This window comes from Colossoma macropomum, unplaced genomic scaffold, assembly GCF_904425465.1.
Source record: "Colossoma macropomum unplaced genomic scaffold, Colossoma_macropomum, whole genome shotgun sequence".
Taxonomy (NCBI): Eukaryota; Metazoa; Chordata; class Actinopteri; order Characiformes; family Serrasalmidae; genus Colossoma; species Colossoma macropomum.
The window spans coordinates 29,104,605-29,123,022 of record NW_023494799.1 but is presented as its reverse complement, the minus strand read 5'-3'; the positions used below and the strand labels follow the sequence as shown (position 1 = coordinate 29,123,022).

At 36.9% G+C, this 18,418-nt stretch overlaps 1 protein-coding gene across 3 annotated transcripts; it reads left to right on the top strand.

Annotated features, from left to right (window-relative positions):
- Positions 1-197: 197 nt before the first annotated feature.
- Positions 198-17,642, top strand: LOC118818812 (guanine nucleotide-binding protein subunit alpha-11-like). 3 transcript variants are annotated; one of them, XM_036586274.1, is made up of 9 exons: positions 198-259; positions 428-512; positions 1,341-1,493; positions 6,431-6,615; positions 9,076-9,230; positions 11,114-11,242; positions 12,238-12,367; positions 13,078-13,231; positions 14,686-17,642. In XM_036586274.1, exons 3-9 carry the CDS (start codon positions 1,346-1,348, stop codon positions 14,883-14,885), a joined length of 1,101 nt encoding a protein of 366 aa, XP_036442167.1. In that variant the 5' UTR covers positions 198-259; positions 428-512; positions 1,341-1,345; the 3' UTR covers positions 14,886-17,642. The 3 variants fall into 3 exon arrangements, with proteins under 3 accessions (XP_036442167.1, XP_036442168.1, XP_036442169.1); XM_036586275.1 differs by lacking the exons at positions 198-259; positions 428-512 and adding an exon at positions 709-855; XM_036586276.1 differs by lacking the exons at positions 198-259; positions 428-512; positions 1,341-1,493 and adding an exon at positions 3,415-3,560.
- The last annotated feature ends 776 nt before the right edge of the window (positions 17,643-18,418 follow it).

Below are 18,418 nucleotides of genomic sequence, written 5' to 3'. Positions count from 1 at the left end.
TCAAAAATTGTAACTAAGCTGAAAGTAAGAGTTCAGTCTTTACTTTCTTTCTTTACCTTCTCTAACTAGCTAACTTGCTAAATTTCGGCTCGATCACTTCTGGCCAATCGTAACAAGGCAAAGTATCGAGATCGGCGGTATGCATGTCATTTATAGCCAATCACAGCGCAGGGGGCGGGGCCTTGACGTTAAACGGGTGGGAAATGAAAAAGGTGGAGGGCGCATTCCACTGAGGTACAATGGGAGCGTTTCGGCTCAGGTGATCACATTCTCTTCATGTTTTCTATTAAAGTTAGACTTTTCCTAGTTAGTTGGAGTTTCCGCTGCCAAGCGAGAGAAAATAATGTGACTGAAACTGTTTCATATCGAGCCCGACGGAGTTTTCGAAGAAAACGGTGAAGAGAAAAAGTTTCTGGTTCGATTTCAGTTCACCTGAGGAAAGATGGATCGAGTTTCTCATCGAGAGCCGAAGACTGTTTAAGCTCCCGGAACAGTTGTGACAACGAATGAAGGTAAGTGATTTTTCCCTTCATTTCTCAAATATTAATAGGTAAATAGTTTTGTAGTCAGTCCTCTTATAATCTACCTCTGTTGGCTATACGTCGTCAACAATTTTGTGGTCTCGTATTTCCTTATTGGGGAAAGTCCAAGATTGATAAGCGTGTCAGCGCTGTATGGGGTAGTCCTCCTCTCATAACAACACCAAAATGGCACCCAGCAGGACCAGACAGGTCGTCTATACAGCAAACTGAGGAGACTTCTAGAATTATCCTCAGGCGAAGTTTTCTTTTCGTTGTTACTTCACTTAACGTGTAGTCTTAACGGGATTTTATCATTACCAACTTATTAGCACTGGTGAGTAGTTAACTATAAACTAGTAAGCTGACAAGTAAATTAGTCATTTATTTACTCATTTCTATGTATTTCAGTACAGTTTTGCTGGTTTTACGACAGTCTACACAAGTATGTTTGTGAGAAAAGAAACTTTTCTCCTCAGTTCATTTTAATCCTTCGTTCTGTTTGTTCAGCATCTGGACTGCTGCTTTTTACACCTCTCACTGTATAGCTTTAGTACTTTTTATACCAAATCCCAAAAGGAGAAGAATAGCACCTAACAAACCTCAGACTCCTGTGCTGATGGATGGTGAATGTTGGAAGTTTCACAGCCGTTTGCCAGAGAGTCTTTTTTGGACCTGATACTTTTCTGTGGCTCATTTTACTTCTTAACCCTTTATTTCACACATACTTAATCAATGCTTGTTTTAGGCTCCTGTACTTGACTTTTCGACTGAATTTGTTAGTCCAAAATGTGATCAGCCTACATTTCAATCCATTTCTAGGGGAGATGGGGTGCTGGGGATGGTGCCACCGGAACTGCACCTGCTGCTTGTCCGAGGATGAAAAGAAGTCAATCGCCATAGACAATGAAATAAGACGAATCCTCGCAGACCAGAAAAAGAGAGAGCGCCGAGAGATAAAGGTGCTTCTGTTAGGTAAGTGCTGACACACTTTACAGGTAGCCTAGGCCACACCACAACTGGGCAAAAGGTTCATGCTGGTCTTTACAAAATTTGGGAGTTATTACATACATACCTGTGAAGTGATGCAGATTGAAAACAGCTTTGTAGAGTTTAGGACTCCTCCTCATTAAACACACCTGATTTAACTCATTAGCTGCTCAGAAAGACCTTCATGAGTTGATTACAGAGCGTTAAAAGAGGCAAAACTGTAATCTCTGCGGAGCTGTGGCCCAGAAGTAACCCAGTTTGACACTCCTGAAGTAGGCTAATGTGGAAGACCAAACACGAATACTGATTTTTAAAAAATTGCATTTATTTACATAGCGTTGGTTAATTCAAAATCCTTAAGACACGTATAGAAGCACTCTAGCCAAAGTTAAAAATGTGATCTTTAATACATTGTTTTAATGTTGTAAACACGCCCAGGCGACTTCTCCAGAGGTGCCGGCATAATCTGTAGAGCGAGATTTTCCAGTTTAAGGGCTAGGACAAGCCACTTGTGATGATGTATCTTGAAAGGTGGGAGAAACTTTTGAAAGTCTTCAAAGTCTTTGCCGGCTAAAGGAATCCAGATAGCTAACATTACTGAAGCAGACCCTCACTTCTGTATGTATTAGCATCAACATCAGTGGCTACACTAGCAGCTTTATCCACATGGGGAGATTCGCAATGGTTGTATGATGTATTTGCGTACTGCATGCTGGGTATTGTGGTTAGAGAACATTAATAAACGGAAACAAAAAAGTGAATTCTGTCAAACTTATGAGGCTGAGGGATGCACTGCTGTGTTACAGAGGGTGTGTCTCAAAACCTAGTGAGCTCTCTAAGTAGCCGCTGTCTACATAGGCAGCTGTCTAAGTAGGCAGCGTTCCAACCGTCATCTGTCCTTATAAGGCAGATAAATGAGACGCTCTAGTTAGACAGCAGTGACGTCACCGCTTGTTCCCGCCCACTGCACGAGACCGGCGTTTACTTACTTCAGCCATCAGAATCACATTTAGCCAACATGGATCTGCTCTGGCAGTTTATATAGCGATTTTAATTGTATTTGCTCTGAATGAAACAGCAAAATAGACAATAGTTGTGGTCAAACACGGAAAGTATAGGCTATTTGTGCACCTTTATGACTAGAAAACAGATAAATACCCCAGAAAATCGGAATAACTTACATTTGAAGATGACGTCGCTGCTTGGTGAAGCGCATCCGGTGCTCTCTCGATATTGGGCCAAAATGAGGTACCTCAGTAGGCAGCATATTTGAGATATCTAAGAATTGGGACAGCCTTCTTGTCGGGAGCGCGCATATTGTGACGTAAAATGCTGTCTATGTAGAGAGCTCACTAGGTTTTGAGACACACCCAGAGTGTTACATAATGTGACGTGCTAGTTTAAGGTCGAAATGCTCCCTTCAAAATTAATGAAATTACAATATAAAAGTGTGGTAGCAAAGTTACAATTTGCCTGTAGAAAGCTGTTACATGACTATGCTTTAGTAAATACAATTACTGGGAAATTCTTTAATTTCAATAATCCTGTATAAACTTTTTATATCTTATATACAACAAAACCTTGTAATCTCCAAAATGGTCACATCACTGGAGAAGGAAAAAATTTTCTTAACTTGTAATGGTTTTTTTTCCAAGTAATTTTCGAGCAGTTCTGTTGGCCTGTTCACCATGAAATCCGAACACAAGCAAAGTGTAACTGGACTTTTTAAATTATGCATAAAAAGAACATGTAGGTATAGCATTAGGTTATGCAACTGTGTCAGTACAGCACTAGATTATGCAAACAGAAAATGACTGAATCACTGAGTCAGATTCACCTGACCAGTGCGCTACAGAGTCCGTTATTGTTTGCATTCTGCAGTGCGGATTATTGATGAATTGATTCAATGGCAAGTCCATCTACTGTAGTTTCACATGAAGCAGACAGTGAGGTTACATGTGCAAGTGTGAGACTGTGGGCCATGCGAGATATGTGTGTTTCATATGATAAACGTGGTTTGTCACGTGACGGTTAAGATCGGACACAACAGAGGTAAGTGAATAAAACTATGCTGCTAGGCTAACTGTACGATATTGACTACACTTGGAGACATGTAGGTTACGAATTCCTGCTCAAAATATGTTTTAACTTTTTTGCCGAAAGCACATTAATAATTTTTGTATTCGTAAAGATTCTGATGTTGCTGTTCAACTCTCTTCAGCTATGACCCCACAGCTGATTTGAGATGATCATGGTTGCTCATAGGTCTCATTAGCAAATATTTGCTCTTATAAAAACAGTGATTAAAGTGAGGACAGCTTTAGCAGCTGTCTTTCACCAATAACACACAGTAGGTTTGTGTTTGATAGCACCATCAGGAGTCAGCAGGTTCAGATCAATCAAAATCTAGCAAAATAAGAGTCTGTGTATGTATAAGTAAACAAGTGGGAGCCACTTGATTTCTCTATTGAACACGCTCTGTGACAGCCTTTTGCAGTCTGTCTGGCTGTGATTAAAACATCTCAAATGTTTTGCCACCTCATTCTTAACAGGATAGTTTACATTCCAGCATATCTGGTCTATGGGCAGTACAACTGTCGGGACAGTAAATGGGCTGACAGTCTGCTGAAGGAAATGTACATAACTTATTTACAGTTCATGTATCCGTTCATGTTGGTGGGATGTGTTTTCTCAGTCCTTCTGCTTAGTTTCAAGGGACCATATCCCACATTTTTATTGTGTTTTATTGTATTTTTTCCTGAAGTCTAGTTTTTTTACATTCGTGTGTTCACACACTAAAAATATTCATGATGCATAATTACATGACCTTGAATAGTGATGAAAAAACAACAAAAAAATGTAAAAATGGAAGTATACTGACCAAAAGTGAAAATGTAAGCATCACTACATCAGTGCTAAACATACCCAGGCAATTCCTACATGAGTAAGATTGACATTTTCCAGTTTAAAGACTAGGAAAGCCCCGTCTGATGATGCATCTTGAAGGTGGGAGGGACTTTTGAAAAACTACAAGTGCTTCGAGGCCCATAATTATAGGCTATATAATTCAGTTGGTGAACGCAGAACGAAGCCACACAACGTTACGGCTAGGAAACTGAATATAACATCTATATTTATTAGCCTCTACATGTGTGGGGGGATTCGCAATGGTTGTATGACACATTTGGATAATGCTTGCTGGGTATTGTAGTTAGAGAACACTGATGGATACGTTTTTGGTGAAAGGTATTTTCTTAATCCTTAAAGGCCGTATGCTACAATTTCATTGTAGTTAATTGTAATTTTTTGAGGTTATGTGCTAAAAATAGTAGGTAAAAGAGCCAACGAAAAGTAAAAATGTAACCATTACTACATCTTAGTTTACATCATGTAAATAAGCCCACGCAATCCCTATAGGAGTCTCTAGAGCAAGATCTTTCACTTTCAGTACAAGGAAAAGCCCTATCTGATAATGTATCTATCTATGTAAAGGTGAGGGGGAAATTCAGAAAAAACTACAGGTGTTTTGAGGCACATACCTGAGGGTAAGTTTTTGAAATGTTATTTCCAGAGAGAAGCAGAGAGAAGCCAAATTGCTGAGGTTACTGCTAGAAGCTAAATATTAAGATAACTGTTTTTATTAGCTTCAACTTCAGCAACTGCAATAAGAGTCAGGATTTCTTTATTGACATGGGGGGATTTGGGTAATGCATGCCACATACTGTAGTGAGAGCATATTGATTGATGAAAACAATGCACTTTTGATGGGATGGATTTTCTCGATCCTTCTCTTCAGTTTCAAGCGGCCATGTGTATACGTTTTAATTGTCATTAATTTTATTATTCTTTATTTATTATGCCATTTTCCAACTTCTCATTACTCTTTAGAATTTAAGAACCCATATCGTGGAAAACCTATTTTTGATACGGTATATATAATTTGTAAAAGTTTACGAACGTATTGTCCGCTCCCCAGTCTAAACAATCCATGTATGGAAACTAAGCTGAAATACAGCCTGTTTTGAATTCATTGTTTCTGTGATGTCATGAAAAAAACAAGTCAATTACATATATCCTCTTATTCAGTCTACAGCAGTTTAGCCCTGCCCATTCATGGTGGAGTTATAAAGAGTGTAGACTTTTGTAAAGAGGCACAATAAATAGCAGCCAATCAGGACCGAGGTCATTTGCATATAAGTAATAAAAACAGCTTGTTTCATTGTAAGGGATAAAGAAAAGTTGGAAAATTATCTTGTAAAAATTAATTATGACTGTTTTCGGTACATGAATACACACAAACATCATGAATGTACCTCATGGGAAAAAATGAAATGCAAGAAAAGTGTTTTTTGCTACCTTTAAGGCTGATATATCACTGTTCTCAGAAGAAAACCTTGTATCTCCAAAATGATAACTTTACAGGAGAAGGAAAAAACCTACTTTACTTTTTTCAAGTCATTTTAGGCAGTTTCTTTTCCTCCATTCTTCAAGAAATTTACACACAGTGTAAAGAGCAACAGGCACTTTCAAATTATGTCAAAAACTGAAAAACAACAAAAATGGACGTATGAGGTTTTCTTCAGACAGCAGCGATATATAAATGATCTCTGATCTGATTGAGATCATTGTAACTCATTCAAAAACATGCCAGGCTGAAACACTCTTTCAGTAATTTCAGTAACTTTGATATCTTCAATGCAAATGAATCAGCTAAATTGCTGTTGGATGTAAGAAAAAACATTGGTTGTCATGACCTCACAAAAAACAATAAATTTAGTATTTAGTATGTATGAACCATATGGGCTTGGAGGTGAATGGTATGTTTTAAAACCTCAATAATGTTTACATATTTCTTGATATGGGCCTTTTAATTATACCTGTCTGCTTAAGGGATGAGCTCTGTTTGTTTTTCATTCTGCTAGGCACTGGAGAAAGTGGGAAAACCACTTTTATCAAGCAGATGAGGATCATCCATGGAAAGGGTTACTCAGAGGAGGACAGACGCACTTTTGCCAAACTGGTTTTTCAGAACATCTTTACAGCTATGAAGGCCATGACAGGAGCCATGTCAGCCCTCAGGATCCCCTATGCCAACCAACAGAATGAGGTTAGAAGATCGGGGCCCTGCATGTCTTTTAAACAGCCTGCACTTGTAGTTTTCCTTCATTTTGGCTTGTGCTCATGGAAATAAATATAAATGGTCCATTTAGGTTAACTTTGCTGACTTATGTATTGACAGTTGTATTAAAATAAATGTGGGTAGCACATTTTATAACATAACAGGTGTATAATTTAAGCAGTACAATTTAATATGTAAAGACAAAGAAGACTGTCACAAGCTTCACACCAAGTAGAATGACATATACGCCAGTCTCTAGGTGTATGCACTGTTTAACACTCTTAGAAATGCAAAAAAATCAGTTCAGTTCAGTTTATTATTGGCCTTTTGTAAATATAACAAATACCCTGAAATGTATGTGTGCCAACCTTACAATATGAAAGAAATTAATTTAATTAGATAATAGAATAGGGCTGCAAAAAAAATGTTGATTATTCATGACTAATCATAGATTAATCAGCTTAAATGTAGCCTGTAAATGTGCATAGTAACAATATTTTTTTTTGTCAATGTTCTGACAAACTGAGGTTCTGTTCACCAAGAGCTAAATTATCACCACAGACCAAATATGGTGCTTTAAACCTTTAAATCTTGAGCTACAGTGAGTTATATACAATAGATAAAATATGTCATATAATAATAATAATATATGTACATTAACATTAAAGCTCTTCAGGCTGCAGCTTCATAATCAGTTTAACATTTTATAACATGCTTTGTGTAAACAGGTTTCCAGGAAGAGTGGACAGCATTTTTTGTTTATAAAATGAGTTATATTTTAAGCTAATTAGCCATAGCTAATTAGTATTGTACACAGGACAATGATTAGTAATATTTATTTTATAATGCAATTCTTCTATATCTATATAATAATAATAATAATAATAATAATAATAGTATATAATAATATTTAGATAAAGATAATAATACATAATAACATATAATAATAAAGGTAATAATGTATAACATACAATACATAATACAATAATTAGTAATATAATACTAATTAGTATTGTACATAGTACATAGGTAGCTAATGTATGTAACACTGTGACAGGACGAGCTGCCTAATGTTCAATAGTTTTGAAACTGATTTAGCTTAAAATATTCCAGTGCGTAATGTTAGTAATGTAACATGCTAGCTTTAGTAAGCTTTAGTGGTAACGGTAGCATATTCTGACACATCACTTACAGTGCAAACTGCGCATTCTCAGTAGTTCAGTTAGTCAGAACACCAGCATGTAGGGAAAGATTTACTGATCGTCCTGCTGCTTCAGAATCCAGACCAGCATGTTTTATTTTCCGGAGGTCGAAGCTAACATTGTGCTTCCATGAAAAGCGAAGTCATTGTGTTCTACGTCACTACTTTATCTTTCATTTTAAGAAAATGCTTCCAAATTTTCTTCTTTTTTAACTTTCAGCCGTAATTGTTCTTTTTCTTTCGCTATCTGCTCAGATAGGTAGGACACTCTAAGTGAATCACTGTCCTTGTTAAGTTGTTAACTCACTCTAAGCTGGACGCGACTTTAAAAATACAAGCAAAAAAATCAACAATGGAAAATTTGTTGACGATGTATTTTTGTCTAATCATTGCCCCTAACATTGTGAGGGTCTGTGTGTGGCCCACACTCTGCACTCTCCTAACTACAAAACATACAGGTTAGTTTTGTAGTAGTTACAAAATAATTTATAGTAATTAACGAATAATAATCTACTGTTTAAAAGGTTTAGAATCAGTGCTCTCAGTATTATATAATCAGTTTGGTTGCAGATGAAAGTATAAAGTGATTTAAATGTGCTAAACCTGTGCAACTTTACAGTTTTCAAAAAATGAACCATACACCTCAGAAGCTGTAAGTAGAAATGAAGACATTTTAGTTAGCACTAAAACAACTGAGAAAGCTGTAGAACTTTAATAATTCAATTAGAATACAATAAGTGTTCAGAATTAATTGTATTCCAGAAGTGTAGATCAAATCTGAAGGTAGATGTCTTGCCAAAATGTAAACACAGACCCAGAATAGAATTCAGTTGAAAAATAATACAGTAAAAAGGCAAGGCATGTCCAAGCACAACAGTCTAAAACATGTATGCGTGTTAAATAGCATACAGAAGACAGGAATCATATCAGTCTAAAATAGGAACGTCTGGTATTAACATCTGTCTTGGGTGATGTGATCATAAGTTGACAACACTAAGCTCAGGTGTGAATGGGGTCGAATGCATCTTTAGAGATGGTCAGGGACTTATATGACCACAATAACATTTGTAGCATGAACATCAAAGCGTTCCACTGTGTCCTCAACAGCAACGAAGGGCCATCTAATCAACCATCTAATTAATCCCTGTGAAATTGCAGATAATTCAGTGAGAATGTGTGTATAAAGTTGAAGATTATGTTTGTGATCATACACTTAATTTGTGTGTTTTTTTCCTCAATATTCATAGATGTATGCACAGTGGTTTCAAGAAGTAATCATTCATCAGGTGACACAGCTAGAGCGAAGATATGTGGACGCTATTCAGCGCCTGTGGGCAGACTCCGGTCTTAAAATCTGCTATGGTCGCCGAAGAGAATACCAGCTACTGGACTCCACAGAGTAGTAAGTTGATCAAAGAATTAATTCACTTCAGCTCTGTGTAGAACTGCACAGTTGAACCTAATAGAGACATTCTTGTACTGTGGTATTGCAGGTACAGTTTAGTAGGCTGTTTTTATTGATAAGGAGGTCAAAAGAATTCTTTATCCATGGACACATCACCAGTAACATTTTCACTGACAATTTTGAAAACTCCCTTAACATTCTGAGGGTCTGTGTGTGGCCCTTTTTCCGCACTCGCGTAACTACAAAACTTACAGTATTATTATAGTAATAAATGAATAATACTCTACTGTTTAAAAGGTTTAGAATCAGTGCTCTCAGTAATATAAAATCAGTTTGGTTGCAGATGAAAGTACAAAATTATTCAAATGTGCACAATCCTGTACAACTTTACAGTTTTAAAAAAATTAAAAGTACACCTCAGAAGCTATAAATAGAAATGAAGAAATTTTAGTTGTGTCCAGAATGATGAACAGCCCTAAAACACCCGAGAAAGCTGTAGAACATTAATAATTCAATTAGTATACAATGAATATCTAGAATTAATTGTATTCCAGAAGTGTAGATCAAATCTAAAGGCAGAAAACTTGCCAAAAAAAGTACTGTAAATGGATAATTACAGTATATTGATAAAATATATCTAAAACTGTTGAATAGTTCATAATATTTAAATTCACACTGTATGTCATTATTGTATATTAAATAAAATGATGAAAATGGCAAGAGAGTCTGAAGGATAAAGGCTTAAGATTTATAACTCAATTATAAGCCAATTAAATATGAATTGACGTTTTAAGGGCCCATATCTTGGGAAACTGAACTTTCCTCACTTTCTTGAAATGAAAGAGTTTCATATAGTATGTAAACATTGTTACACTTTCAAATGTGCCATTTACTCTGCTGTCCATAACAGTAAAAACAGTCTATTCTGAATTTACTGTTTCTTTGATGATATGAAAACCAACACGTTTCCATGTATCCACCTATTCAGTCTACAGCAGTTTAGCCCCACCCACTCACACTGAAGTTATAAGGAGTGTTTTATCCAGGACTTCTTTGTGAATGAAGCACAATACAGAGCATCCATACAGAGCTCATTCACATTTACCAGTCTTAAAGTCAAAAGTTTCAGCGCCAGTTTCATACTAAGGGATGAAGAGGTTGGACAATGTTTGTGTAAATTGAAACACAAGTGGGGGCGGGGGAGGGGGGCTATGTTAGAGCACATTTTGAACACCAAATATATCCACCAGATGGCGCCACATAGCTGTATTAGAAGTGAAGCACGATCAGAACCAGAGAAAACCCTGCTGTGTATATATAAGTAAAACTCCAGTGTTCAGGATTGCGCTCATATTAGGTTCATTCTCAGTTTTTTCTTGCACTGAGCCTCCAGATAACACACAATTCATTCTTACTGTTTAATAAGTGAGCTCCCAAACAGATCTATTAATTAAACTCCGCATTACTCATTATCGTCCAATTTCCTGTGATGGACAGAGCTGGGCATTTTCCTGTTACCTTTTATCATCATGTCCTTCCCTGTCACAGACTTCCTGCCTCTCTCTCTCTCTCTCTCATATATCCTCTCACTATTCACTCAGTTCTCAGAACTCTTTCATGATAAGAAACACAAACAAATCCTGGACAACATTTAATTAACGCTCAGGCTAAGCCAGTACTCTATTCTAACACAATGTACACATCTTCAGAGATAACAACTTCCATGTGTACTCTGTCTAATTAACCATGTCTTATATTTGCACGCGTCTGAGGCTGGACGTTAATGTATAGCATACAGGAAACAACATAAGTCATGCTTCACTCTACATGTTTTATGATTATAACAGTGCTGCTTGTTACTAATAACAACCTTTCTGTAGCTTCATCACCAATCTAAACCGCATCGCAGCCCCAGATTATATCCCAACATCCCAGGATGTGCTGCGGGTGCGTTTTCCAACCACTGGCATCAACGACTACTCCTTTGTAGTGGAGAGGATCACACTCAGGTACAGTATTAAGCAATTTGACCCAGCACAACATGATCACATTCAGGTATAGATCACTCCCAGATATAGTAATAAGCATGCAGTAACTAGTAAATTTCACTGGGGACAAAATTATTTATACATAAGGGATTTACACACTGCTGGCGTGACCTGCAGTACTGAGATGTTGACGTCTGAGTGTTTTCCTCGTCACGCTTGATTTCTAATAAGTTTTTGTGGAGGCATTAGAAATTCTCGGACACAGCATTGTGTCCAAAGCCATTAATGTTTTCTGTCTAGTCCATTTCCTCCTTGTTAAGTGAATGACATGATCAGACAGGGCCATTACTTAGCAAATCAATTCCAAAAGCTAAGGAGAAAAAAAAACAACATGTTACAGGGTGATATAAATCAAACATGTCAACTGTTAATATTTTAGGGCAGCTGTGGTGCACAGCCCATTTGTGGGTGCAGTTTATTTTCCTGATGTGGAGATAACTGAGCTGCTGTTTGACAGAAGGGAAGAACGGGCTTGTTTGATTGAGAACTGATTTTATTTTATAGCTTACAATGTGCATGTTTTTAGAGTGTAAATGTGTAGCTAGTATACTAATTCTCACTTCATTAGGAAGTATGTGGAAGAAAAAAGATGCATAAACTTTGTTATATAACATGAAGCTAGTATATATGAGTAATATAAGCCATATATACATGAATATTTTCTATCATATATTGTTAAATATATGTTACACATATATGTTTGTGTATGTTCATATATGGCTAAAATATATGTCCCATATTTGAAAGTGGCCAGTTTCAGTAAAGGTCACATATATGTCCACATGTGACAAATATAGTTGGGTTTAGGGGAAATTCTTATATGTTAATATATGTCATATGTTTGAAATCCTGCATTGCCATATAAAAGATTTTCATATGGGTTAAGTCAACATCATGGTAATGATTAACAAACAATATTGTGCAGCCGTATCTCAAACACATTCTCCCTGCTGTAGGATTGTGGATGTCGGGGGACAGAAGTCGGAGAGGCGGAAGTGGATCCATTGCTTTGAGAACGTGACGTCGCTCATCTTCCTGGCCTCGCTCAGCGAGTACGACCAGGTCCTGGAGGAGAACAACAGCGATGTAAGTGGAGGATTTTGTGCACCTTTTTCTTCTTCATTCTTCCCTCTCTGAGGGGAAGTGTTTGGCATATCTTCTATTAAACTACCTTGAGTCTGTCAGTGTATCCAGTGTAACCAGCTTACATTCGTTTGTTTATGCAACCATAGGCTGCCAATAAAATTTACAAATTTATAAAGGGGAAACTTAGCCTACATCACATTTGTGGCATTTGGCAGACTCTCCTAAACTCTTTGACTTACAGTCTAATCATCTTACAGATGTAATTAATATAGCATTAGGAGTCTTTCCTGAGCAGGGAATCAAACCCTGGGCTCCTTAGTGGGGGCTGTGAGCTAAAGACAAGTATTTGTTTATTAAATACTTGTTAAGACATGGTGTTCTGCCAAAGGACGTAAATGTAATGTATGCTAAGTTTCCCCTTTTAAAAAATTAACATTTTATTGGTAGCCTATTGTTGAATGAACAAACTAATCTAAGTTGCTTAAACAAATGAACTTTAGTAAGGATGACTACAGAAGCAGGGAGAAATTGTATAAACTAGATTTTTTCCTAAACTATCACTTTAAATGCTTGTATTCTCAATGGATCTCCCACATCCTGTAATATATCCTTCCTGTTTGCTATGAATAAGTGTCTTTGTCTCATTTTTATTATCCCTCAAGATGAATAAACCACTCTGCTCTCCCTTTTCTTTGCCCACCCTGATGTAGAACCGTATGGAAGAGAGTCTGACGCTGTTCTACACCACCATCCACTCACCCTGGTTCGCCAATTCCTCTATCATCCTCTTCCTCAACAAAATGGACATCCTAGCTGAGAAGATCAAGACATCAGACCTGCAGGATTACTTCTCCAACTTCACAGGTACGATGAATCTGCTACTCAAATTACACACACCTGAGGGGAAAGAGCAAAAAATGTCCATCCTACTTATAGCTGATATGGGATTATGTTCCACGACTAGCCATGTGTATGGAAGGGTCTCTGCATATCTCTGTATCTCCAAATCTCCACTTTCTCGTTTCCCTCTGTTACCCTTGGCAACCATAAAATGGCCAACTTTTTGCATCAGGGATCAGGCCAGAAGGTAGGCCATTTAACTGTCGGAGCTAGGTTGAATTTTCATCCCTTGGCTATGACGGCTGCTTGTGTGTTGGGATTTGTGATGTCCCTGTCGCTTATTGATGTAAATTTGACTGGACAATTTAGTGAACTGCACCGATGAGGCTACTACCAAAAGAGAAAGGCTTATTTAGAAGGTGACTCTAGCACAGGAGCATCAACAGTTCCAGCAGCATCAATCATCATCTTAGTTGTTTCTGTTTGGGATAACTCGGTCAAGGTTTGTTTATACTGAGTCCCAGTCTGATGTCTGTATTTTTGTAGATAGTGCCCCACAGTACACACTGCAAATATGATAAGATTAGTCTGATCTAGGTAACACATACTATGTGAAGCCAATTTCTTTATTTTTCACATGCTAAAGTATGCTACAGTAAAATCAAATACTTTTATTAAATGTGACCTACTCTGACAATGTTTTGTTTTTTGAAATAATCACTCTACAGTGTGCCCAATATTGACTTATAATCCAGATTTATTGAGTGATCAGTGGCCATACCAATTACTGAGAAATGCTGCAGTAGAATCACTTTATTTTTGGTGTGCACATAGTTTGATAGACTGCAATTTGATATGTAAATGCATAATGTCTTGAATATGCTACTTACATATCTAAATTTTGTTTTCTCAATTAGGCCTACTCCTTTTTCTCAGCAGTAACTATGCTATTATTGCTAAGCTGCACAGTTAGATTTTACATGTGGCTAGTTTAACCGTGTTCTGAAGAAATGTGGATACCTATCTGTCAATATCACTTTGTTACATTCTGAAAATGCATCTCAGTGCTGAAAGTTATGGAAAGTCTGTTTTTTTTTTTTCACTTCTATGACAGTGTCTTAGATAAAGCGCAATTTAGTAGAACAAAGGATCAGAATTGGATCGCCCCTTGATATGGCCAATGTAATAATACAATCGTCGCTATCCAAAAAAAAAAAAACAAGTATCACCATCTTTTTAAAATGTTTAATTTCGACATCATTTAACCATGGCAGCTACTCTTTACATTGTATGAAACTTTCATGATGAATGGACCGAAATGCTCCAGAATACAGGACTAGGACTGGAAGTTTCTTTGTCTCTCTTAACTTTCTTCATTTGGTCTCATTTTGTTCTACCTGTCTTTACTTTTGTATACTGACTCCTATTGTCCATTGCATTGACCATTCTTATTCTGTCTTGTTGGACGCCTCCTTCAGGCAAGCGTCGGGATGCGGACGCCGCCATGAATTACATTCGTAACATGTATACGCAGCAGGCCCAGAGCCCTGAGAAAAAGAGCAAGAGTGTCTACTCTCACTTCACCTGCGCCACAGACACCAACAACATCCGCATGGTCTTCAATGACGTTAAGGACACTGTGCTGATCAAGTCTCTGCAGGAGTATGGGGTGCTGTGAGCAGCCCAGGCCACTGAAGGCCTTCCTTTATCTCGAAATGCTGTGGACAAACCAACCAACCTTTTCCCTTTTGGCGTAGTCCATATTTTTTCTTGTTTTGGGTGGTAAAGATGGTACTCCAGACTTCTTCTAGCACAAAATCACTCCTGGTATGATTTGGCTAAGCATGCCTGAAGAGATCATTACATGGGCTCCTATATCTGCAGCCATTCAACACCATCACAAATTTCTTTTTTTTCTTTTTGATTTCTTCTTTTGCTTCTGCGTTAGATGCTGATGCAGGGCGTGATGGTGGTGAAGGTGGTCAGGACTCTGCTACAGTGCCTAATACAGAGGGAGGAGTGTTCGCTGTAGATGTGGATTGATCCACATAGTTGGGAAAACAACTTTCCTTACTGATAATGTTAGAATGAAGGAAAGTTTTCCTAAAAATTCCTCTGAGATATAGAACTGGAAGGCTAAAACCCACTCCATAGCTGGGGCAAGCACTCAAAAGTAGTGCTAAGTGCATGATAAATTCACCCTTAATGATTATTAAATTATCTTATAGGATTGTATTATTATGGGATCTTATAGGATTGTATTATTATGAAAGTGCAGATGTTTCCTGAAAGCCTTTGTATATCACATAGTAGTGCTGAACAGTATTATAAAGTTCAATATCAGTGTATTTTCGAAAAATGTCATGGTGTCATGATAACAGATGATAATTAAGTTTGCATTAAAAATGAATGAATTCATGTAAATGAACCCATTCTTCCTTAAGTACTGCTACTCTATTACAAACCTAACATTGGTTTTTTTTGATTGGACTGTTTAGTTCTGTTCTGCTTCTTGTCAAATTACACCAAATAGAACCTTACCCTGTATTATAAACATTAACCAGGCAGAAAACACATTTCCAGAAAGGAAACATTTTATTTAGTTTTTTTTTATGCATTTTGAACTAGTCTTGTAAAACAATCTGAAACACCCAGCAAATGAAAGTTGATATTGTTGTGATACCAGTTCAGTTTCCAGTGGGCGTCTGAAGAATTTAACCCTCTTGTTTCCAACCAAAACTTAACAATGAAATAAAACAAAAATACTTTAAGAGTGTAAATAAAAGCATGATAATTAAATAAATAAAATGAAAGATTTCTTCAAAAGGAAGTTCCTGAGGGTCTCCAAAAGGAAGTTCCTGAGGGTTGCCCACTGTATAAACACTGTATTGCCAGCACTACAGTACAGTGTGGCATTGTTTAATCGGCTAGTCGAACCAGTAGTAAAGTGCTTTGTAACTCTACCCTGGCCTGCTCTACTGACAACAGACAGGTAGCATGCTTGGCATGACCATGCAGTCTTGTGCTGCGTTTGTTAGAAATGACATACAATTATGTTTTTTCATTCTCAGAAGAATGCCTTTTTATGTTTTCATGATTTCATGACTTTTTAAATATATATAGGTTAATATCAGTAATTACAAAGTGTAGTAAGTAGGCAACTTTGGTTTGTTAAGTTTTTATCATCGTCTAACAACAATCACTGTAATAAGATCGGAAGTGTCAGGAATTTGTGACTCAGTAGTTTGACTGTGGATAAGCGGGGATTTTTACCAAACATGGTTCTGGGTTAATGAGCAATCACAAAGGTTTTTGGGAAACACTCACAAAACTAGCACATGCTTTTCATGAAACAATTTGTTAATCTGTAAGATTAATCGATTATGGAAAACTTCTGCCCTGTTCAGAAACTGTTTAGTCACTCTTCATTGTCTTGAAGGAATGCTGCATATCTGATCCACTGTGCTTCTGGAGCCACGTGGGTTGCTGGTTCACTTGTGCAATGCCAGGTATGCGACTTCAAGTCATGCCAGGTATGCGACTTCAGGCCAGACTGAAACACTTTAACTCATTTATGCAGTCTTTATTTTAATCATTCTTGTTGTTAGTGAGATTGTAGTTGATTTTGATGTAATTGTGTGTAAATTCTTATTTATCTTGTGGTCTTAGTTGCTTATAATCAGTTGTTAGTATGTGGTGTCATGTAAGCAAGACACATGGAAATTAAATAGGTTTATAAGGAGATTAGGTCCAGTGTTATTGTAAAATATTGATGTATTTAATAAATAAAAAAAATAAATAAAAAATAACACAACCTAAATCATCTTAACAAAGTTAAGAATTATTTGGTTCGCTGTCTGCCCTCAGTTGAAGGAGGAATGTTTCATTGTTTTTTATGGCATGAAGGAATTAACCAAGGCCTAAGTGGTTATTCATATGTCCCTCAGTGAAACGCCGCCGAGGTTATTTATCCACCAAATCAGCCAATGTCACTGGCCACAGTCAGTCAGTAAGTTATGCAGTTGTCAAATGAGTTCAGTAACTGGAAAACTGATATTTTTAACATAATGAATAAAGCATGAAGGTTTAAATCATTAATTAAATTGTAAATCATTAATTAAATTGTGATTTAAGGCAGAGTTTGGCAGAAATAATCCAATGTTTTTACTAACAGTATCTTATCTGAGGTGATAGTGGTCAGGACAAAAGCTCCCCTCGTCCCTTTAGAGTCAGTACTATATTTTCAGCAGCAAAATAGTGCATTATGCAACACATGTAAAACAAAATATATAAAGAAAGAGTAAAACCTAGATCATTAGACGGATACAGATCTGACATGTCAGCATGCTGCTTAGTTGTAGGCTGAACTCACTGGATACAACTGTAAGTATTAACATTGTTTCATTATTAATAGACAATTGATTTTCTTGCTACATGATTTATAAGGAAAAAGGAAAAACTAAACAAAGATGCACACTTAAGTAGTGTTATTTAACTCCGTTTAATACCGATTATTAAGATGTAAACAAAGTGGTTTGACGTGAAATGATACATTCTAGAGAAACGTCCTGAATCAGAATTGTTCACAGTGGTGGAACCAGACGTCTGAGTCATTGAATGTTTTTGGAAGTTGCCTGATCTTTGAGACATTGTTTTACGATAGATTTGTGATAAGATTTCAGCCTAAAACATATTTTCGCAGGATGTTCGTGAGGTAGAGTTGTCCAATTATTATTTCAGATTTAGCATTAATGTAACATTATCAACGTTATGTTGTATTAAAAGTGGAGTAGGTTCACTGGTCATTTTGGTAGTAAATACAATGGCTCTATTTGTGTTGCAGATATCAGGACCACTGGTTCCTATCACCACCACTGTAAAGAAATCAGTAGTGCCAATAACTTTCTCTGCAATTCACAATTTCATGTCAAACCACTCTGGATTACTTCTTCAACCACTGATTTATGCAGAAATCTCCCTTTAAATAACCGTCTACCGTGTTATTTGCAAGCAAAACGTCTGAAGTGCTGACATTTTAACTTTAATCATTGTAAATAAGCACATAAAAATGGAAGCTTTATTCAGAGCTCAAGCAGAGTGTTGTGGTGTCAGTCAATTATGGTGTAACAGCACATCAGTGTTTATTATTTGAATGTAGGACAGTCTCTGGATACGAAACTAGAATGTTTTATAATATATAGATGAAAAGGT

Coding starts and splice junctions, on each gene's coding strand:
- LOC118818812 (XM_036586274.1), top strand. CDS start 1,346: ATGGGGTGCTGGGGATGGTGCCACCGGAACTGCACCTGCTGCTTGTCC. Junction 1,494..6,430: donor GATAAAGGTGCTTCTGTTAG/GTAAGTGCTGAC, acceptor TCATTCTGCTAG/GCACTGGAGAAAGTGGGAAA. Junction 9,231..11,113: donor CTACTGGACTCCACAGAGTA/GTAAGTTGATCA, acceptor ACCTTTCTGTAG/CTTCATCACCAATCTAAACC.